This window comes from Ostrea edulis, chromosome 6 (assembly GCF_947568905.1).
Source record: "Ostrea edulis chromosome 6, xbOstEdul1.1, whole genome shotgun sequence".
NCBI lineage: Eukaryota > Metazoa > Mollusca > Bivalvia > Ostreida > Ostreidae > Ostrea > Ostrea edulis.
This window is the reverse complement of record NC_079169.1, coordinates 41,446,405-41,471,074: the sequence shown is the minus strand read 5'-3', so window position 1 is coordinate 41,471,074 and position 24,670 is coordinate 41,446,405. Positions and strand designations below refer to the sequence as shown.

General features: G+C 35.8%; 1 protein-coding gene, 1 long non-coding RNA gene and 1 pseudogene across 5 annotated transcripts in view; 2 read left to right on the top strand and 1 right to left on the bottom strand.

Annotated features, from left to right (window-relative positions):
- Positions 1–22,923, top strand: part of LOC125683156 (fatty acyl-CoA reductase 1-like) — an 82,866-nt gene extending 59,943 nt beyond the window's left edge. For all 4 annotated transcript variants that reach the window (XM_048923996.2, XM_048923995.2, XM_048923998.2 and 1 more), the window contains 5 exons: positions 641–722; positions 19,372–19,461; positions 20,501–20,630; positions 22,128–22,255; positions 22,376–22,923. In XM_048923996.2, the coding sequence (XP_048779953.1) occupies positions 641–722; positions 19,372–19,461; positions 20,501–20,630; positions 22,128–22,255; positions 22,376–22,541 (596 nt within the window). In that variant the 3' untranslated portion in view covers positions 22,542–22,923. The remainder of the gene's footprint in view (positions 1–640; positions 723–19,371; positions 19,462–20,500; positions 20,631–22,127; positions 22,256–22,375) is intronic.
- On the top strand, positions 5,606–15,879 carry LOC130046771 (uncharacterized; annotated as a pseudogene).
- LOC130046780 (uncharacterized) lies at positions 10,598–14,012 on the bottom strand. The gene is made up of 2 exons (XR_008795784.1): positions 13,356–14,012; positions 10,598–13,202 (listed from the first exon to the last, which is right to left on the bottom strand). It is a non-coding gene; the product is annotated as an uncharacterized LOC130046780 (long non-coding RNA).
- Positions 22,924–24,670: the final 1,747 nt, after the last annotated feature.

Genomic DNA, 24,670 nt, shown 5'->3' with positions numbered 1-24,670 from the left:
AAGAACTACTGAGCCCGAAAAGCTGATATTTACATGAAGCTTTCTGACATAGTGCAGATTTCAGTTTTTTTTAAATCATGGCCCCAGGGGTAGGATGGGGCCGCAAGGGGGATCAAAGTTTTACATGCAAATATATAAGGAAAATCTTTAAAAATCTTCTTCTTAAGAACCACTTAGCAAGAAAAGCTGATATTTAAATGAAAGCTGTCTGAGATAGTGCAGATTTAAATTTGTTCAAATCATGGCCCCCGGGTGTAGGATGGGGCCACAAGGGGGATCAAAGTTTTACATACAAATATAGGGAAAATCTTTAAAAATCTTCTTCTCAAGAACCATTGAGCTAAAGAAGTTAACATATACATGAAAGTTTTCTGACATATTGTAGATTCAAGTTTGCAAAAATCATGGCCTCCAGGGGTAGGTTGGGGCCATAATAGGGACTAAGGTTTTACATGCAAATATGTATGGAAAGCCTTCAGATATATGGGCCAAGGTGACTCGGTTGAGCGATGTGGCCCATGGGCCTCTTGTTCTTTTTAATTTCCTACTTCTCCTTCAATGTAGAAATCAAATATACACTTACCAAAAAATTGACATTACTCCAAATCTCAGGTGCGAACCTCTTCAATTACTTTTGCAGAAGGCGTTGTTATGAATTTCTGGAAGAAGGTGCCTCTTGATTCTTGCTTTAGAAGACCAAAAGCAGCACTCACCAGCTCTTGGTAAGAAAGATGTATCTCGTATACTGTACGTATTTAGACAGATTTATTTCAGTCAATTCCAAATTTTAGGTGACCTGTGTAAACTCAGGTGACCTAGTATTGCAATTGGTCTGCATCCATCGTCGTCTTTTAACCATTGAATATTTTTAACTTCTTCAAGATCACTACCATTCCAATTCTTTTCAAATTTGGTATGATTTCAGAAGCATATTTGGGACCTATAATAGGAGTGGAACAAAAACTGAAGAAAATAGGCAAATTTTCAAAAATCTTCTCTACAACTGCACATGTGTAGATAAAACTATAAATACATAAGTGATGTAAAGTAGGAAGGCCTCTACCAAAATGTAAATTCATGATCCCCTGGGTAGAGGTTTTGACCCCAGGGTGGGGCCGAACTTGTTATATAATGTTGATGTGTAAAAACCTTATTAATAGACAACATCTTCTTTAGGGCTAATTATACTAAATTGAAACTTAAGGGATATTTTGAAACTCCTTTACCAAAATTGTAAATTCCATGATGCTAGGGGGTAGGGTTTTGGTATCAGTGAGGCCAAAATGGTCAGTTGTTAAATGAAACAATAGAACATGTTTAACTTCTTTTTGGTAACTACCATTCCAATTCTTTTCAAATTTGGTATGAAGCATCTTTGGGACAAAGGGGACATAAATTGTAAATTTCTAGATTCCTGCACCCTTGGGGCTTTAGGGGCAGAGCAAAAAATTGACCAATTTTCAAAAATGTTTTCTATAGCAGCACATGTGTAAGAATAACTAACCAAATGCATAGTGATGTAGATCAGGAAGACTTCTACCAAAATTGTAAATTGTAGTAAGTGATCCCCTGGGTAGAGGCTCTGACTCCAGGGAGGCACCAAACTTGGTATATACGGTGTACAGTCAAAACTGCCATAGCGACCCACTGTATTAAGCGACTCACTGTCGTATGTGACCATAAAAAGTTCCCCCCAAGACGTTACTCTATATATTGTACCTGTATTAAACGACCACCTGTCTGACGCGACCAACGACCATGATTTTTACAACCTTTTTTGTGTATTTCACGAAATTTTACCTCTATTTAACGACTGTACACTTTTCGATTACAACGCGATTACTACTTTCGTATTTGGTTGAGCTGACTATTTTGGGAATTATCGCCCCTAACACTTTCATTTTCAAACGCACGACTATTCTGGGAATTATTGCCCCTAACACTTTCGTTTTATAATGCAAAGTTTGGCAGTGGTCTTGTTTAGTAGGCCCTATGAATTAATTATTATGCCCAATCTGTCAACATGCAGGGTCGTGTGTGGTTAATTAATAAAACCCAAGTAGTTTTTTATTTAACAAAATCAAGGATCAGGGAATCAAGGTGCCGGTGTATTTGAAGGTGGGAATTTCGACAAACTTTAAAAAGTGCCGGGTACGCTAGATCGGAAATGAAAATCTACCCTTTGTTAAACCATTATGTGAAAAATATGCCCGATTGCGATATAAATCAGGTAAATATTGTGCTTAGGACTGAAATTTTATAAACGGAGTATTCGCAGTTTTCCTGCATGAGATACTCGAGGTTTCCAGAATAATGACCGGAACTAGCGGCTCACTACGACATATCGAGTATTTGACACGTCCGAGTTCAAGAAAGTTGCCTGCATTAGCTCAAAGCTTAAAGGATTTGTTGTGCATGTACAATGGATATTGTGATTTATTTAATGTTTCTCAAATATTGAATAACATATTTCCAGCATGTATTGTACAAAAGGAGACACAACACTTCATCATTTGCTTTCTTACCACAAGCATTGCATTTTTTAGTTACACTGTTCAAGTAGGCTATACATAAATACTCTTTACAACAAAGTGTTTATAAGTTTTAGAAAATATACATGCAGTTCATCAATGAAATTTAAATCTCATGTAAATGAAATGCATGTTTATCATTCTTAAACAGATTAAATCTAATTTTTAATGAATAATAAATTATGATGCAACACATTGTATTCTAGATTTTTAACTATATATAGTGTATTATTAATTTTATTTTACAACTATTAAAACCGTACTTGATATTCTTAATGATAAATTCCAAATACATGTAGTCATTTTCTCCATTGTACAAATTATTTGCGAAATTTATCAATTAACTGCGGAAAATAGGCAACCTGTATTAAGAGACCACCTGTCATATGTGACCTTTTTTCCATTCTCCGTTGGACAGTCTCTTAATACAGGTTTGACTGTATATCATGTGTAAAACATTTAGATAATACCCTTTTTAATGCTATTGATAGTAAATTGAAACTAAATAGATACAGGTAAACATCTGTATCTCAAACAGCAATATGTCGAATGCCACGGATGTCTTGAAGTGAGTTGACAGCTTCGGCTGGTTTTACTAAATTCACGATTTAAAAAAATCTCAGTATCTTGAACACGGAAATCTCGAATAATTGGCTTATCTCGATGTAGATTTGCTGTCCCAAGTGCTAAAAACACAAGTCATGTACGTGCTATCTCGAAGTGCAAGAAGTTTCTTGCTCCATTGAATTCACAACTGAAGTACACAATCATCCTGTAGTGCAAATTTTACGGTCTGTGAGGCGTTTCTGTTTGGTCTAGCACAGGCTTCATGGAACCATTGCTGATAATCATGCCTTATTAGCCCCAAGCTGTTGATTTGGTAGCTTTATCTAATTATGCAGACTGGGTGTTTGGAAGTGTTAATGAAATGTACAGTCACTTATAAGTAAGATGACACGATAATTAAATGCTTGGGAACGATTACTAAAATGGAAATTTGGTTTTGTTGTTAAACTCGCTTACACATGCTATTACAGATCAAAGTAAACACTGAACACATCACAGTGATGTGGAAATCAAGAAATTAAACAATTAAAGACCTTAATTTTTAGTGTGAATATCAGCACCAAAATTCAAAATCTTCAATACACATCATGTCTGATAAGCAATCTAACGAAGGACCTGGTATCCAACCCCAGGGGGATAGTTGGCTTATCTGGCAGTGATGTAAAAAAGGAAACTTAAAGTTTATTCAGTCGAAACTAAGTTCCAGGTTTAACAGAAATCAAAAAAGGCACAGAATCCAAGGCAGCGATATTTCCTGTTTTCGTCTTCATCATAATTATTACAGTGTTCGGTTTATCATTTACAAAGCGTAACACAAATCTGGGTATCAGAAATACTGAAATGAAAGGGGACATGAATTGTAAATTTCAAAACTCCTGCACCCCTTGGGGCTTATGGGCAGGGCAAAAACTGCCAAATATTGACCAGTTTTCAAAAATCTTCTCTACAACTGCACATGTGCAAGAGAAACTAAATGCATAGTGATGTATAGGAGGAAGGCCTCTACTATAAAACTGTAAATTTCGTGATCCCTGAGGTAGGGGTTCTGACTCCAGGGTGTGACCAAACTATATAGTATATATAGTGTTTATGTGTAAAACACTTAAATAACATCTTCTTTAGTGCTATAATTTAAAGTAGAGATCATGAAAGTAAAATTAATGATCTAGAAAGAGCAGATTGTCCTTTACCAAAATTGTAAAGAACAATTAGGTACATGTACGGCTGAGAAAATTAACGATTTTTCAACTACGGTATTTTCTGCTTATCCCCTTTGTATCGTTTATATGAGGACCAAAGCTAAAATCAACCCATATTAAAATGACGTAATATTTGATAGTGATGTCCCAAAACCACGCCAAACAGTTGGCATTTGGCGAAATCTGCTTATTAGTCCTATACCGACAAAGTCTAAGGGACATTAAGTTTGCGCTCCGTTCATCCGTTAAGGGAGAGGGCTTAAATAGGCTATGCCTGCTGCCCGATCCCATTCACTTTATGAATAAAATATAGTTTAAATAAATTCGTCTGTCTGTCCATCCGTCTGTCCGTCAGTTCAGTTTTCCACACTTTTTCTCTGTTCTTGCAGATATTTATTTGATATTTGGTATGTTGCTTTGCCATAACAAGTTACAGATCAAATTCAAATTTCATCTCAGTCCGTTGTTTTTATGCCCCCGAGATCGTGGGGCATATTGTTTTTGTCCTGTCTGTCATTCTGTAATTCTGTCTGAAACTTTAACCTTGCTAATAACTTTTGAACAGTAAGTGATAGAGCTTTGATATTTCACATGAGTATTCCTTGTGAGAAGACCTTTCCGTGGGTACCAACAGTTTTTACCCTGTGACCTTGACCTTGGAGTTTGACCTACTTTTTGAAAACTTTAAAGGGACTGATTCACGATTTTCCCCAAAATTTTCTTTTTCACTGTTAATGATGAAAATCTTCTGCCTAATGTGTTTAAAAGATTTCATATAAAAATTTAGGTTATACATTATCACAGAAGCTCATGTTAGAGAGTTTATTATTTGTTTTGTAAACAAAGATTGCGGTATGTTATTGTTTACGAAATTTTCAAAAGCAATGTATATCGATCTAAGTTTATTATAACTTTCACATTTCAAACATTTTTGGGGTAAAATGTGTCATCTAAAAGTTAAAATTTGTGACTAGGCAAAATTAAGATGCTTTATATTACAAAATCAATATTTCACTTGCTTGTTTGTATACATATAAAGACTCAGTCTTTGTTTACATAACACAGATTCAAGGATAAAATATTGCTTTTATTCTTGCATTCAGAAGGTCAAAATTTTGGCTGTCAACATTAAATGAGTTATATTTTTAATGTTTAACATCAAAAATGAAAATTATTGTTATCAAAAATCGTGAACCAGTCCCTTTAACCTTTCTAATAACTTTTGAACAGTAAATTATAGGTCTTTGATATTTCACATGAGTATTCCTTGTGACAAAACCTTTCTGTAGGTACCAACATTTTTTACCCAGTGACCCTGACCTTGAAGTTTGATCTACTTTTTGAAAATTTTAACCTTGCTTATAACTTTTGAACAGTGATAGAGCTTTGATATTTCACATGAGTATTCCTTGTGACAAGACCTTTCCGTGGGTACCAACATTTTTTACCCAGTGACCCTGACCTTGAAGTTTAATCTACTTTTTGAAAATTTTAACCTTGCTTATAGCTTTTGAACAGTGATAGAGCTTTGATATTTCACATGAGTATTCCTTGTGACAAGACCTTTCCGTTGGTACTAAACCTTTTGACCTTGACATTTTACCTACTTAAAATTTTTTTTTTTACATTGGGCATAACTTCTAAATGGTAAATATTAGAGCTTTCATATTGTACCTGAGCATTTCTTGTGACAAGATCTTTCTACTGGTACCAAGATATTTGTCCTTGTGACGTTGGCCATCTTTGGAATTGACCATTATCGGGGGCATTTGTGTTTCACAAACACATCTTGTTTCACTTAGTTAGGTCTCATGGACTTTGAAAAATGGCATGAATTGTTAGTTTGTATCCAAGTTTCTTATATCTATAGATAAGAATACTACACTCATTAAAACTTCAAGCATAGTAATACAACAGTATAGCTAAATTACTCATGATCACCTACATATCACAGTTTATTGACTTGGTTAAAGACCTAAACCTAATTATAAATTTGTCTTTTTTCCTGGTCTAGTCTCTACTCGAATAGTACTTGATTTCCAACCATTCCTATCCTGGTTCCCCAATTTTCCTTTTTACCATAACCTACATAATGAACTTTGAATATTGTTGTGGTACAGTAATCTTTGCAACCGGTAGGGGACTATGTATTGCCATGCAATACTCTCAGATTGCTTGTTTAGTTACAAGTAGGCATAAATAAACTTTACAACAAAATGTTTTTTAAGTTTTAAAAAATTTGTATGCATTTCATAAATGAGATTTAAGTCTCATGTAAATGTGTAATACGAAATTCATGCAAATTTTGTCATACTTAAACAGATTAAATGTTATATTTGATGAATAATAAATGATGATACAACATATTGTATTCTAGATTTTTAACTACAGTGTATTATTAATTATGTTCCCCAAACAAAGTTTGGGAACATATTGTTTTTACTCTGTTTCTTATTATGTCTCCGAACACAAAGTGTCGGAGACGTATTGTTTTTGCTCCGTTTCTTATTATGTCTCCGAACACAAAGTGTTGGAGACATATTGTTTTTGCTCCGTTTCTTATTATGTCTCCGAACACAAAGTGTCGGAGACATATTGTTTTTACTCCGTTTCTTATTATTCTTATTTTCTTCTTATTATTATTATGTCTCCGAACACAAAGTGTCGGAGACATATTGTTTTTGCTCCGTTTCTTATTATGTCTCCGAACACAAAGTGTCGGAGACCTATTGTTTTTGCTCCGTTTCTTATTATTCTTATTATGTCTCCGAACACAAAGTGTCGGAGACATATTGTTTTTGCTCCGTTTCTTCTTATTATGTCTCCGAACACAAAGTGTCGGAGACATATTGTTTTTGCTCCGTTTCTTATTATGTCTCCGAACACAAAGTGTCGGAGACATATTGTTTTTGTTCCGTTTCTTATTATTCTTATTATGTCTCCGAACACAAAGTGTCGGAGACATATTGTTTTTGCTCCGTTTCTTATTATGTCTCCGAACACAGAGTGTTGGAGACATATTGTTTTTGCTCCGTTTCTTATTATGTCTCCGAACACAAAGTGTCGGAGACATATTGTTTTTGCTCCGTTTCTTATTATTATGTCTCCGAACACAAAGTGTCGGAGACATATTGTTTTTGCTCCGTTTCTTATTATGTCTCCGAACACAAAGTGTCGGAGACATATTGTTTTTGCTCCGTTTCTTATTATTAAGGTCGTCTGTTCCAGACGGAAGACCTTATAGTGATTCTACTGTTTATTATTATTCTTTTTTTTTTCACTGAAGATTTCTCAGAGATGGCTGGATGGATTTTCTTGAAATTTTCAGGGATGATAGAGAATATAAATACCTCCAGACGTTTTTTTCATTTTTTTTGAAATTCACTTCCGTTCGTCAGATATGTCCGATTTCCGTTTTTTTTCAAAAAATATTTTGTCCGCGCGAGATCTCAGAAACGGTAAAAGATTAAGATACCAAACTTACAGGAGTGATAGACCTTAAGGAGTAGGCGAGCCGAATTGGGTTAAACACGTCCGCCGTCACTTCCTGTCGTCACCGGAAGTGATAAAAAAAATCGAAAAATTAAAGTTGTAGTTGTTGAATCGAAACCTATGCCACTTTATCAGGTATCTTTTGGAGTATTGAAAACCGTTGACCCCACCGGAAGTGGAAACGTCGACTTCCGGTAATTAAGGAAAAACTTTTCAAATTCTCCTTTTTCAATGCCTTAAATCTCGTTTACTAAACAAGTGTTTGACTTGTATTTAACATATATTGTAGACACTATAAATGTCTAGAGTAATGTCAAATATTTTTCGAAAATTCACTTCCGGTCGTGAGATAGGGGGTGGACAAATTCAAACTTTGTTTTTTCAGTTTCTCAATAACGAAAATATATAGACGCTTGAAACTTGTAGGGTTGATCAACTAGCGTTAGGCCATTGTACACATACTTTCAATTTTTTCGTCCGTCACTTCCGCTCTATACCGGAAGTATTTGAAAAAAATGACGATTTTCCGATTTCTTCGAGTGATTTCTCACAGATGGCTGGATAGATTTTCTTGAAATTTTCAGGAATAATGTCTTATGAAATTACTTTCCTGTGGTTATTTTTGTTTTTCCAAAATTCACTTCTGGTAGGAAAATATGGCCAATTTTCTCTTTCTCAAACGAGATTTTGTCCAGCATTTTTCTTGGAGAAGGTAAAAGATAGGTTCATCAAATATTCAGGGATGATCAATATCTGTTTGTAAGCATGCAATAGGGTGTTGAGCATGTCGACCGTCACTTCCTGTCTTCACCGGAAATGATTGAAATAATCGTAAATTTCAAACTTTTTCTTTTAAATTGAAACTTATACTAGTTTATTAAGTCCCTTTCAAAATGTCAAAAGAATATTGACCCCGTCGGTAGTCAAAACGACTACTTCCGGTTTCTTGATAAAATACTTTTTTACTTTGCGTCTCTTTGTCCCCACAAATCTCGCTTATATTTGAAGTGTTTGATCTGATTTTCGCATGTCTTAAGAATAATATCAACTTCTAGAGTTTTGACAATTTCGTTTTTCAAAATTGACTTCCGGTCGGTAGTTTCCTACTACTTTTTCTTTCTTTAGTGTACTTCTTTTTGTTGAGAACTCTTCAGATAGAGACGTGAAATTTTATGGGAATATAGAGAGTAAAGAGTCACTGTCATTCATAGGAAAACACATCTGAATAGTACTTCCGGTCGTCACCGGAAGTTACAAGAAATGAGTAAAAAATTCGATAATACACTTCTCATTTATTGTTAAAGTACATTCTCTGATATATTTGAATGGTTTTTGTAGGATCAGAAAACTCTTTACTGGAAGTGAACAAACGGAAGACCTACTCATTACTAGTAATGAGTTTCTAGTTCTTATTATTTTCTTCTTATTTTTCCTCTTCTTTAGTGAGAAATTTGTCCGCTCGATTATATGAAAGTGCTTTGACTGATCCACTTCAAACTTTGTGAGCTGATAGGGGGTCACTAGGAGGGTGCAATCAACTTTTCAAATTTTCAAAATGGCTGCCGTTTCAAGATGGCGGCCAAAAAACATCAAAAACTCAAGGTTGTCGGATTTCAACCAAATTCTATTTTTAGGGTAATATGGTGACCGCGAGTCCATTTCCACCATCAAAATTTTTTTTGAGCCGCCATTTTCAAAATGGCCGCCATATACCGAAATATTTGAAAGTGTTAAAATCTGTACAACATTTGGGTTCTGGTGGAAATTGAGGGTCAATAATTCATTTCTAGCTTCAGTATTTCCTTCCAATCAATTTTCAAATGTTTCAAAATGGCGACCATTGAACAAAATGGCGGCCAAAAATCAAGTTCGTCGGATTTCAACCAAATTTAGTTTCTAGGGTTTCTGGAGGACTCTGAGTGCATATCTGGCATCAAAAAGCATTTCTGACATGGGGAGGTGTTCGGAGACATTTGTGTTGGCATCCCAACACAGTTATAGCTCGTTATTCTTATTCTTATTCTTTTCTTCTTATTTTTCCTCTTCTTTAGTGAGAAATTTGTCCGACCAATTTTATGAACATGCTTCGACTGATCAACTTCAAACTTTGTGAGCTGATAAAGGGTCATTAGGAGGGGTGCAATCAACTTTTTAAATTTTCAAAATGGCCGCCGTTTCAAGATGGCGGCCAAATAACGTCAAAAAGTCAAGGTTGTCGGATTTCAACCAAATTCGATTTCTAGGGTAATTTAGTGACCCCGAGTCCATTTCCACCATCAAAAATTTTTTTTGAGCCGCCATTTTCAAAATGGCCGCCATATACCGAAATATTTGAAAGTGTTAAAATTTGTACAACATTTGGGTTCTGGTGTAAATTGAGGGTTCCCATTTCATTTCTAGCATCAGTATTTCTTCCAATCATTTTTCAAATGTTTCAAAATGACCGCCATTGAAGAAAATGGCCGCCAAAAATCAAGTCCGTCGAATTTCAACCAAATTTAGTTTCTAGAGTTCTTTGAGGATCCTGAGTGCATATCTGGCATCAAAAACCATTTCTGACATGGGGAGGTGTTCGGAGACATTTGTGTTGGCATCCCAACACAGTTATAGCTCGTTATGTCTCCGAACACAAAGTGTCGGAGACATATTGTTTTTGCTCCGTTTCTTATTATTCTTATTTTCTTCTTCTTCTTTTTATTCCTCTTCTTTCCAGAGAAATTTGTCCGCTCGATTTTATGAAAGTGTTTCAACAGATCCACTTCAAACTTTGTGAGCTGATAGGGGGTCATGAGGAGGGGTGCAATCAACTTTCCAAATTTTCAAAATGGCCGCCGTTTCAAAATGGCGGCGAAAAACGTCAAAAAATCAAGGTTGTCGGATTTCAACCAAATTTTATTTCTAGGGTAATTTGGTGACCCCAAGTTCATTCCCACCCTTAAAAATTTTTTTTGAGCCGCCATTTTCAAAATGGTCGCCATATACCAAAATATTTGAAAATGTTAAATTCTCTACAACATTTGGGTTCTGGGGTAATTGGAGGATCCACAGTTCATTTATAGCATCACTATTTCCTTCCAATCTATTTTCAAATGATTCAAAATGGCCACCATTGATGAAAATGGCGGCAAAAAATCAAGTCCGTTGGATTTCAACCAAACTTAGTTTCTAGGGTTTTTTGAGGATCGTGAGTGGATATCTGGCATCAAAAACCATTTCTAACATGGAGAGGTGTTCGGAGACATTTGTGTTGGCATCCCAACACAGTTATAGCTCGTTATTCTTATTATTCTTTTCTTCTTATTTTTCCTCTTCTTTAGTGAGAAATTTGTCCGACCGATTTTGTGAAAGTGCTTCGACAGATCCACTTCAAATTTTGTGAGCTGATAGGGGGTCACTAGGAGGGGTGCATTCAACTTTTCAAATTTTCAAAATGGCCGTCGTTTCAAGATGGCGGCCAAAAAACGTCAAAAAGTCAAGGTTGTCGGATTTCAACCAAATTCGATTTCTAGGGTCATATGGTCACCCCGAGTCCATTTCCACCATCAAAATTTTTTTTTTGAGCCGCCATTTTCAAAATGGCCGCCATATACCGAAATATTTTAAAGTGTTGAAATCTCTACAACATTTGAGTTTGGGGTCAATTGAGGGTCCACAATTCTTTTCTAGGATCAGTATTTCCTTCCAATGTATTTTCAAATGTTTCAAGTTGGTCATCATGTCTAGAAAACTAGCACCGCGTACCATGCGATTGGATTCACATTTCATTGTGCGTTATTTGTGTGACGATGATATGCAAGTGCGAAGTCGTGCTTATTTCAAGTGTGATGCAGATTCTGTTATTTCTGATGGGGAGACATACAGTGTGCAATGGGGACGACCGAAAGAAGTCGACGAGGCCATTGTTCTCCATTTCGGAACCGAGCAGGAGATGCGACTGAAGTTGAATGAGTTGATGGGACAATTGCCAAGACCAGTAACACCACCCGCTTTGTCATCCCCCTCCTCATCGACATCTCCACCCCAATCTCCACGGTTAGAGACTCCTCCCCCGAAGCGAAGGAAAATTTTGCAAGCTTTGGTAAGTTGATTAAATCAAATTTATTTGCATTGGTTTTTTTTTAGTTTGATTTCATTTTCAAAGTTGAGAAAACACACATAGATAATGATTAATGGTGTGTTGACATAATGCAATTTCCGCACTAGGTTTCTCTTTAACAAAACTCTGTTATCCAGATTTCTTTAGTCTATATGATACATGATATATTTAAATGAAATCTGCTCATGTAGTATCCATACACTGTACGTAAAACACACTTTGTCTGAATACATTGCATATTTCATGAATTCTTAATAACACTTCTTATTTGCACGGTATTTGCGGTATCATAGTATCTATTGAATTGGTAATGTTATTTATGCCAAAGTAACTGTTCTTGTAAATGGGTATGTTTGACGTTTTAAATGATTAGATATAATATAGTTTCTTTATGTTAGCAGACTATGGTTTCTTTACAGAAAGATATTATATAAAATTATTTAAAACGGCAAGCACCTCTGGGAATAGCCCGATATTACGATCCCTAATATATGTATTTCTTTGTGTCTAATGCGGAGACTTTTTACCAGGTTTATGGGCATTTACATTTCCATCGTGTTTTTTTTCCTTCCATATCTTTAGCAATTGAAATGATATCTATTTCCACAGGAATGTAAATGAAATGTGTATGAATTTAATATACATGCAGTACAACTATTTTAACAGCTGGAAAGATCCGACAGAAATGAAAGTAGATAAGAAAGATTCGTTTTTAAACATACAGGAGGGTGTAAACAGCAACACTTCATGCCGTCATAGTTTCCATGAAGTGCTAGCAGTATGCTGGCGTAAAGCATCGCAGTTCATATCCTCATGTATATTTAAGAAATGAACTTGTGGTAAAAAGTCTAGAAATTTTCTCACGCCATTATCTGTAATTTTTTATGCTTAACTATAAAAATACGAGCCGTGTTTTCTCTCTCTCCATTTTATTACATTTAATCAAATAAGTACACAAAACAATTCATATTGCATACGAATGTTACATCCATTGTTGCATCAAAGCAACGTACTTCGAATTAACTTCCAGGTCTGATGTTAACTTATCTTGGAAGAAGGCGATACTTTTTCCTTTTGATCTGTCCGTGAACAGTTTCTTGGGTACATCACCAGTCGCATTTCCCTTCATAATTACACACGTTGGTATAACTTTAAACACATGATCTATGTACGCACAACACTTGTCTATTGTCATCTGGGTTCTCCAAAATCGCAGGATGCAGTCCTGAAGTTCTTGTTTTGTATGTGGGGTTTCCCGGGTGACACACCTCTTGAGTTCATTTCAAGCCATTTCTATTGGGTTAAGGTCCGGACTTTCTATCAAAAGAAAAGTAAAATAAGATAAGTCTTGAGTGTAATAAATACTTATAGTTATCGACATTTACGGCATTTAGAAATATGATACACTAGATATATAATTATCTTTATATGATACATGTAAAATTAGAAATAGTATTTCTAATAAGTTACCGGCAGGCCATCCATTCCACCAGTTAATCCCGTTATCCGCCATGAAAGCCTTGGCATGTCTAGAGGTGTGTTTAGGGTCGTTGTCTTGTTGAAATCGATGTTCAGTTCCAACGAAATTCTTCTGTATAAATGGCATCAAGGTATCCCTTAAGATACAGTCTGTTTAAAATTCAGAATCCATGATTCCCTCAAAAAGCCGGATTTCTGATGCCCCTTTCTTGCTAACTGCGGCCCATATGTGGATCTTTAGTGGGTGCTTCGGTTTGGGTAATACTGTAGCATGGGAATCTATCTTTCTGTAGCTGCACATCTTGTTTTGGTTCAGCTGAACTGAGCATTCATCGGAAAATATTACGTTTTCAAACTTGTCATTGGATGCAATAAGTTGCTCACAAAATTCCATCCTTTTTACTTTGTTAGCGTGTCGAACCATTTGTCCATAACGGGGTTTCGAATGGGTGAAACTGGATGCCTCAATTGCCCACTTCGTTGTAGACAGTCCGAAAGTGGCACCATCGTCTTTAAGACTCTGTGAATATCCCTGCTAGATAAAGTCGAGTTTTTTGATCAACGCTCTTTGATAATGTTTGTATCTCTTTCGCTCACACTAGCTGAAACTGTAGGCTTCATAAAATCGCACATGTCGCCAAATAGACCGATGTTGTATTTATGGATCCAGTACGAAATTGTGTCCCTTGAAACTGCGAATCCTAAATCACTCATCCGCCATTTAATACCTGCTACTGAAATACCATCTTTGTGCATCCGAATAATCTCCAGCTTCTGTATGTGTGTCACTCGTCCCATGTTCGTATGCTGTGTACTGTTTGTGTTATCCAACGGCTATCGAGTGATGACGAAATGTAGAGTCAAGTGACTTGAGAACACAGGTGTGGTGTACCTGTAATACACAGGGTCTGGAGGGGTGCTAATTGTTTTATTATGTGCCCGATTATCTATTGCGTGCTGGGATCAGTGATTAGAGTACACAGGAAATATGGTAGACGGCAGCGAAAGGAACCCAACCTTACATCTGTCATCAGATTTTGTTTTGACAATCATCAATGCAATTAGTAAACCAAATAATCACAAAACTTATTTTCATTTGATATCAATAAATAATCTTTTTTAGAATCTAATTCATATTTTACAATTAATATGATAAAAGAAATGAAAAGTTTATCATATTAATATTATTATTCAAATTTAAAGTTTGAAATTCAACCAAATAATTTCACATAAAAAATATGATATATTACTGTAGGCTGTTTTAGTTTATTTTTGTTCTTCGGAACAAGCTTTTTTATTTACCTTTTTATACCGATATAAATGCAAAAACATTTAACGATATCTTGAATTATTTAATTTCGCATTATATTTTCACTACGAGACTTTGAACTTATTTTTTTGAATTTCAGACAAAATCGGGAAAGTCAAAAGCCACGGTTATTGCTGGAGGTGCATCGCCTCTAACAAGTCAACCCGATGTGGAGTTGGAACTTCCACCCACCATACCACCATCTGACACGTCTTCACCAGTAACACCAGTGAGGTTCAAACCATACCGACCGTCCACGGCGAATGATGACTTCAAAGTGGCCTTAATGAAAGAAATGGCGGAAATGCGGCAGTCTATAGATCTGTTACAGAAGAAGACGGATGCGGCAAATCGCCGAGTGTCAGCTTGCGAATCGCTGCTGAGGACTGTTCTTGGGAACACGAACGTCATTGTCGACAGGAACATCAAAACGAAAAAAAACCCAGCAAGTTGCCAGCAGCGATAACAATACCGTGTGCGATGTATTTGCTGATGTTCCAGAAGAGTTCCAGATAACAGAATCGCGACTCAGAGAAATACAACTGGATTCAAAAAATGCCGGCAACTTTGCTGTAAACCTTGCACGAAAACTATGGCCTGAACTATTCGGGGAGGGGAATCTACGCTGGACATACAACTGGTATGGCGGAGGGAAACATAACAAGCAAGAACTGGACCAAGTAAGGAAGACTGCGCTCAAAAACTATGTTTGCTATTTTTATCCGGAGTTCAAACCTGAGGACGTTTGGAGAGAGAGGATTGTGACGAGGATCAACGAGTCACTCCGAAAGAAATGACAAACGAAGCAGGAAGGAGAGTGCAAATACAAGTCTGTTGGATTTATCCATCCCGACAGCCGAACCAGCTTGTCCTGACGACGTGTACGATTTCACAGACTAAGACATCGTGCTGTCAAGTGTGAATATCATGCCCATGTAAATACACACATTTTGTAGAACAGTAGAGAAAAATGCACATACATGTATACTCAGCTTTATATGTTATTATTAAATTATGGAAAATGAAAATAATATATATAATATGTTGTCATTATTACTAGTAATGGTTATCTTCTAGCATCCGAGTAATATTCACATTATCTGATAGATGGGCTGTCACGATTTTTTTCAGGAATTTAATTCTATACATGTATTTGTACAAATGTTTTAAGAAAACATGTATAACACAAATATTAAAGTAGGAAAAGGGTTAAAGATTTGCATTAGCAAACTCTTTATAAAATGAGAGAGAGAGAGAGAGAGAGAGAGAGAGAGAGAGAGAGAGAGAGAGAACTATTTATCATTACTGGGGGGGGGGGGGGGACCGGTCACAGGTATGTGTATATCTGTTACATAACAATTCCTATCTGCTTCAACGCCCATCGTCAATCGGCGCACGCTTTACCCGTAAAACAACAAAACTTTATTATCCCTGGCAGTATCTATCACATATTGGTGGCTGTATAAAACAAATATTAAAGCAGGAAAAGGATTAAAGATTTGCATCAGCAAACTCTTTATAAAATGAGAGAGAGAGAGAGAGAACACACTATTTAACATTACTGACTTTATCGAAAGTCTGTGTATTTGAAAACTCGGGCGCGTGGCTTGATAGGAAGCATTACGCAACCATAAAGGAACAAGGGTGATCTTCACATTGACTTGAAATACATTTACCACCAAAATGTGCGTTTGTCAACGGAGAGAATGAATTATACAACCAAAATGTATTAATACAAATACGAAATCAATGTTTGGACAAATTCTTTTTAAGTTTTATGAGTTGCACCCACTCTCTGCACAATTTTAAAATATTGCTTGTGCTTGTCAAGAATCTTAGACAATTGTAAACTGAAGTCATCTCCTCCGTCCCGCCCCCTTACCACACTTTACAGCTGTAAAATCCGGAGGTTCGCGTGAAGTTGTCCACCCCCCCCCCCTTTCAATTCCTGGATCCGGAGAGAGATATTATCCTATCTGTGCTGGCCATGTTTCAGGGACAGAATTTACAAAGAGTCGAAGGGACAACTGTGTCAAATGGTCAAACCTGTGTATTTACGCAATCACAAAACAACGCTTAAAGGACACATATCGTGTTTTCAAAGTATACAAAATTATATGCATGTCTTCCTTATGCTTATAGAAATGAATTGTAATAATTAGCCACAATACGGACTTAAATCTAAGCCCCGATTTCAAAAAGCCTAGTTAATTAGATAGGTAGTCACGTGGTACAGTGACATCATATGCGACCTTCGTCGATCAACTTGTTGTAAAAGTAGTGTTAGATATTTTTTAAAAACTCGGGTTTTAGGGGCCTAATTTATTTACCATGGATAACATTTATTTCGATGTTGACAAATTTCCCGAGTCTCATATCTTTTAGCCACCAGTGCATACAAATAGCGACCCAAATGTAGCGAGGAAAGCGAGTATGAAATCTGCGAGTAAACAATGTTTACATGGGATCACTGTCTAAACACTATTTGGTAATGTCATTTCTGTAAACAACTGTAATTAGCGTTGTTGCTTTTTGAAAATAAACAGTGCAATTATTATTAAATTTATTTTTGGAGAAGTTGGATAGACCTAAATTATGATACGATTATGTATCATTGACAACTAGGCCTACTGTCACGGGTGCATTTCGAAAAAATAATAATAATAAAAATGATCAAACTTATGGTAAAAATCCCAATACTTTTCATTTTATTCAAGCAATTTTATTAATCATTATTTTTTTGTTATATCTACATGTTGTTACTTAGGAAGTGGGAGCGCGGCGTGCTGTTGTTGTAAACACGTACGCGTTCCTTAAAAAAAAAATGAAAGCATTATAATTCAATTCAAAGTTGGGAAATATCATATTTTATTATTTATAATTGAAAGTTCAATTATCTTTTATCTTCAAATTTCTTTTTTAAAACTACCAGTTGGTAGACACTGCTAGCGAAGTTCTGCCTATATGTTGTTACAAGGTGAAGGTCAGTTGGTGCGAATGTGTATTGAATTTGAGAGCAGAACGGAAAGCATAAGCCGTAGGCCTATATGTAACAGTGGGTAGCTTCGATAGAAACATTTTCTCGCAGTTTATCTACGTCTTTGTCCAAGTGCTTGTTTAAAAAAGTACAGGGACAAATTCTACTGGGTTTTTTTTTATGGCAAAGTCGTTGTGCCGACAAAAAATATTCACGTCTTGTCCCTCATACCTTCCTTCGAAAATTGAAAAAAAAACACAGTCCAAAGCCTCTCTACTGACAGCAAGTACACCCTTAAATGGCACAAAACACCCTAATGCAGTGTTATTTACAAGCCGTTAATGTGATAATTGTTTGTTTGTCAATTAAATCTAATCTGTTTATGAAATGGCTAACAACTGTTTTCAAATCTTCTCGCTCGAGGTCGCATATGACGTCACAGATATGGCGCGTAAGATATCGAAGAAAATATGCATATCGCAAGATTTGAATTTCATCGCTTTCAAACTCGAAAACTACGCAAACTGTTTCATTTAAAACACATGTAAAGTAGTTTTAGGCATGAAATGAATTAATTTTGCTGAAAAAATTAAAAAGTTTAAAAACATGCGATGTGTCCTTTAAAATTACCAGAGAAACGTACGTCATACAAAGCAGAGAACGAAGTACATGTAGAGCATGAACGTATCAAAATAAATACGGGTGGATTAAATGAGTTTTTCTTTTTAAATCAGGATTTTATTCTTTTCTTACTGGTGAAATCGTTAATTTGATTTTATCCCCCGTAGAACTCATACAATTAATTATTTTATCTAATTTTGAAATTCATGAAATGTATGTACAGGTAAAGGAAAGACAGGTGTCCATACACGTGGAACTTGCATGTTTGATCCCTGCAGCATGCTTACTTGAAAACTCGACACTGTAAATAATGATTGGCATAAATAAAAGGTGTAACATTTTTTGATCAATTTCTTATGGAAAAAATGTTTCCACAAATATTAACTTTTAACTTACACATTTTCTTGTTTTTTAATACTCAAAATACTATAGTCAATTTTAAAACTTTTAATAGTTGTTTTTGAACATTTACAATACTAGACTTTTTATGAACAGGTAGACTTATAAAATCAATTTAGTTCATCATGTTTAAGAAAGACAGTCTTGATAAAATAAATTGATGGTTCTATGATCAAGCTTCATTGATGGCCAGTTATTTGAATGGTGATGAGACCCAAGATACTCTTCTCTTTACTATCATGCTTGGGAACATCTGAAAATAGACCTCTATTCAGGGGTTATAAATAGTCATTCATACATATTGAATTTAAAGAAAAAGTGTATTTCACATTTATTTCACTTCTATGGGTGGTGCCACACTATCTAAAATTGCTTCTGTGAGTGGTCCCTCATTACATTTTTATGCTTCTATGGGTGGTTACCCAAATTTTAAAGTGCCTTCCCCGGGTACCTCATATGTTTTAATGGAACAACCCTTAGATATTCACAACAGGAATTTTTTTTTTAGATTTCATAGCCCATGGAAGTAGTGATACATTTTCACTAGTACTCAGGTGACTGATAAGGCTTGTGGGCCTCTTGTTTATGTTTGCAAATGTTTTACAATCTTGACTGAGTTCTGAGTTTGATTATGGTGATCTTTGTGGCATCAAATTTTTGGGACTTTATTTTTATTAATGAATGATACTATACTTTTCCAGGTTCCTCCACGATTTCTACACATTTATTGAACACATGCTGCCAGCCTATATTGCAGACCTTGGATACTGTCTGATTGGGAAGAGACCAAGGTCCTTAGTGTTACTGATTCATTTCATCAGCTTATCATATTACATGTATAGAACCTCAAGGCCATAACGTTTATCACATTTTATGTAAGAATTCTCATAAACGATTTATTATCCCCTAGGAATTCACTGAGAGATGGTTATAATAATGGAACCATTTCTGTTGTGTGAATATGTGTTGGGGTGTGTAATGCTGAGCTTGTAGACGTTGTTTTTGCTGATTAACTTGATACTTCACATGTAGCTTTGTTTTCTAAAGAGGACAAACCCTATTGATTTTGAGGTCAAAGATCATTCTGGGATTTAATAAGAAAGCTTGCAGACACTACAGGCCACATTTTTTGCTGGATTGATTTAATACTTGACTTGCAGTAAAGGATGTTTTTTCTGATCTACCCATGAATATGTTTGCATAAGAAGGTGCCATTTTAGTTATCATGCCACTTACTTGGAGGTAATGTTCCCCATTGAACATAAAGTTATTGTGTTTAAGTACAAGTATCATTTTTCAAATTATATCAATGCAAGGTTGAAGAGTGGAACTAGAATAGATCACATTTTTCAATTATATACTACATATAGTAAATATAGACAAAAGAATCTTTTTTAATCTCCAGAACACAATGGCAACTAGCCCATATGTTAGTAATATTGGTATCACTATATGTTGTGTGGATTCAAATTTGGATAAATCATGACCTTGTGGGGCTATAGGGGTCATAATATGAGGTAATTTTTTTGTGGGAATAAAGAGAATATTTTTTTTGAAATTATCTGATGAAGAGCAGCAGGACCATTGTGACTCAAAGCAAAGCTTTAATGTAAGGGTTCCCAATTTTCTGCTTTCTGTGATTATAATTAGATTTAAGATTTTCAATATTGTTGGCATATGTAATAGTTTAAACTCTACAAATACAGTAGAATAATAAAATTATATTTTTACATAAATTAAATTTTTGAAATATCTTATAGCAGTTCTCATTGAATTTTGATGAAATTTTAAGCAACTATTTGTTCTGTATATATATTGACTTCATTTCAGGATGGTGAAGATTTACAATCGTTTACATAAGGCTATTGGAACTTTGACATACTTCACCATGCATTCCTGGGAGTGGTCTTACAGCAACCTGGACATGCTGACTAGCCACATGTCTACTGAGGACAAGAAGGTAATGCCAAAAACGGACTAATGTTTGCTAAGGTGGTTGATTGTATATTGTAATTAATGTCCCGCTTGAGAATTTTACACTCAATATGGTGAAGGGCTAAAAAATTAGGCCTATATGCTCAACGGTTTAGGCCTTTGAGTAGAGAGGGATCTTAATCATTCCACGCCTGCTGTGACATGTACGGCACCTCGGTTTTACGGTCTCATCCGAAGGACCGCCCCATTGAGTCACCTCTTACAACAAGCAAGGGGTACTGATAACCTATTCTAATCCTGATCCCCATGGGATAGACTGAAATTAATGGGTGTTTTTTACTTTATTTTATTAAACCATATGAGCTATACAGTTTTATTTTTAAAAAACGTTTTACATGCCGATAATCCCGATATATAGGAAAAATCTTCTCAAGAACCACTGGGACAGAAAAGTTGAAATCAACATGGAAGCTTCCTTACATAAAGTAGATTCAAGTTTTTTTTTCTTTTTTTTTTCAAATCATGGCTCCCGGGTTGAGGCCAAAAAATGGGATCAATGTTTTGTATGGTACATGTAATACATGTATACAGGAAATTGATTAAATGCTTGGGTAAAGGGGATTTGGGGTAAAAGCGGCTTATATATATAGAGTTTGTTCAAATGAAGTGGCACGCCCTTTTTGAAGTGGTGATGATTGAAAGAATTGGCAAACGTTTTGTGGCATATGAATTCTTTTAAAAATCTTCTCAAGAGTCACTAAACCAATTTCAATCAAACTTGGCAGAAATCGACTTTGGGTGAAGGGTTGAAACTTATATATGAATGCTTCCTGACATAATGTAGATTCAAGGGTAGGGTGGGGCCACAATACTGAATAGGGGCCCGGATTAGAGTTTTCCACAGTGATACATTTTTTAAAAATCTGAAGAACAACAGGGCCATGATTAACCATTTGATAGCAAGATATATAATAACTTACACTTTGAGGCAAGGCATTAAAAATTGCTCTGATAATAACCCAAGAATATATTTTTATATAGACTGATTTTAATTTAGGTATGTTAAACCAGAAGTATGACTGAATATATTTATGATAGCTTTAAAAATCTTCCTGACATAGTGCAGATTCAAGTTTGTTCAAATCATGGCCCCCGGGGTAGGTTAGGGCCACAATAGGGGATCAAAGTTTTACATGGGAATATATAGGGAAAATCTTTAAAAGTCTTCTTTTCAAGAACCATTGGGCCAAAGAAGTTGACATTTACATGAAAGCTTTCTGACATAGTGCAGATTCAAGTTTGTAAAAATCATGGCCTCCAGGGGTAGGTTGGGGCCACTATAGGGACTAAGGTTTTACATGAAACTATATATGGAAAGTTTTTCAGGTATGGGCCAAGGTGACTCATGTGAGCGATGTAGCCCATGGGCCTCTTTTTTAGATTCATGATTTACCCCATGCCTAGTTCATAAATACAGTCTGCTACTGCTTTTCAGAACTGATTTTAGATAATTATTTTGTAGTGCTTTTACTTTGATCCACGTGGTCTTCATTGGCCTACATATATTGAAAACTACTGCCTTGGAACAAAGAAATTCCTATTGAATGAGGACTTATCAGGACTCCCAGCTGCAAAAGCTCACTTGAGAAAGTGTGTACAAACTCCTATTTCCATAACACATGTTCTTTGTAGTTTTCTGTTACAATGTATGTGATGTTTATGTGCAAAATTTTACAGAAATTTTAAATTTTTTTTGTTTTTTTTTAACAGATTGAGAAATATCCGCTACTGTTTCAACACTATTCTACTGATTGCACTTTGGAGAATTCTCATTGCCAGGTCCGAGCTGGCCAGAAATCTATGGTATCTTATTATTGGCTTGATGAACAGATTTGTGAAATTCTTTCGACTTACAAGTACCATTCACAAGCAGTGAAAAAATCCCCTCATACTAAAGCATTTCTAAGCATTGACAACCAATCCACGGAAAGCATCTCTGCAAAGTCTCTTCTTCAGAATTCCACATGAAAATAATTTTTTCATAAGACATAATGGTTTTATTGGAAAGATTTTTGAACATTCCACAATTCCAGCTGTCAGAATGATTTATGTTGTGTATTATGAATACACAGCGTGAGTGTAGGTTCTGTTGCAGATATGCTAGAATTTGACAAACGTCAGCAACTAGACCAGAACAAACAGAAATTTACTATTACTGGTAGATGTTGTATATGCATGCAAAAGCAATCTTATTTATAGTATGCCATGCAAATGTATGTTCTATGACTTATTGATGATTAAAAAGTTACACAAATATATACATTTTTATATAGAATCATATCATTTGCATCCTCGGCAACATGAACGGGTCATGGAACTGCAAGACATTGTTTGTCTAACTGTTTACCTCACATTTTGGACAGATTTGAAAATACATTTTTAGCTCACCAGAACCGAATGCTCAAGTGAGCTTGTCTGTCGGCGGTGTCAGCGTCGTTGTAAACTTTTCACATTTTCATCTTCTTCTTCAGAACCAATTTCAACCAAACTTGGCACAAAGCAACCTTGGGTAAAGGGCTTTAAAGTTTGATCAAAAGAAGGGCCATACCCCTTCAAAGGGAAGATAATCACAAAAATGCAAAATTAGAGTAGAGTCATTTAAAAATCTGATGAAGAACCACTGGGCCAGAGGAGCTGACATTTACATGAAAGCTTCCTGACGTAGTGCAGATTCAAGTGTGTTCAAATCATGGCCTTCAGAGGTAGGTTGGGTCCACAACAGGGGATCAAAGTTTTACATAGAATTATATAGGGAAAATCTTTAAAAATCTTCTCGAGAACCAATGGGCCAGAAGAGCTGAGATTTACCTGAAAGCTTCCTAACATAGTGCAGATTCAAGTTTGCTCAAATCATGACTCCCAGGGACAGGTTGGGGCCACAATAGGGGATCAAAGATTTACATACAAATATTTAGGGAAAATCTTATCAAGAACCGATGAGCCAGAAGAGCTAAGATTTACACGAAAGCTTCGTAACATATTGCAGATTCAAGTTTGTTCAAATCATAGCCCCCAGGGGTAGGTTGGGGCTACAAATGGGGAAATCTTTAATAATCTTCTCAAGAACCACTGAGCCAGAAGAGCTAAGATTTACATGAAAGCTTTGTAATATATTGCAGATTCAAGTTTGTTCAAATCATAGCCCCCAGAGGTAGGTTGGGGCTACAATAGGGTATCAAAGTTTTACATAGAAATATACAGGGAAAATCTTTAATAATCTTCTTCTCAAGAACCAATAGGCCAGAGGAGCTGACATTTACATGAAAGCTTCCTGACATGGTGCAGATTCAAGTTTGTTCAAATGGCCTCCAGGGATAGGTTGGGGCCACAATAGGGACTAAGGTTTTACATGCAAATATATATGGGAAGTCTTCAGATATGGGCCAAGGTGACTCAGGTGAGCAATGTGGCCCATGGGCCTCTTGTTTTCCAGATTTGTGAAATTGGGTCATATGCATTTTGTCATTTCTTCCTGAAGAGTCAGTTCCATCACTTGTTACTAATCTGCAGTTTGCAGCAGTAACATCATGTACACTTTGCACATGTATTACAAATGTGAAAATATGATCTATATGGCCAGATGTGACAATTTGTAGATATGGTCCGGGCCTAAATTGTTTTAGGTCACGTGAGTTAATAAACTCGAGTGATCTATTGCAAGTGGTCTGCGTTCATCGTCATGCATTAACAATAAACATTTTCGACTTATTCTTGATAGTTACTACTTACTACCATTCCAATTCTTGTCAAATTTGGTATTGAGCATATTTGGGACAAGGGGGATGTAAATTTCAGAATTCCTGCATCCCTGAGGCCGAAGAGGCAGGTAAAAACTGCCCAATTTTCACCAATTTTTATAAATCTTCTTTACAACCGCACGTGTAAGAAAACCTAAATGCATAGTGATGTAGAGCAGGAAGGCTTCTACTAAAATTGTAAATTTATGATCCCCAGGGTAGAGGTTCTGACCCCAAACTTGGTATATAGTGTTTGTATATTTAAATA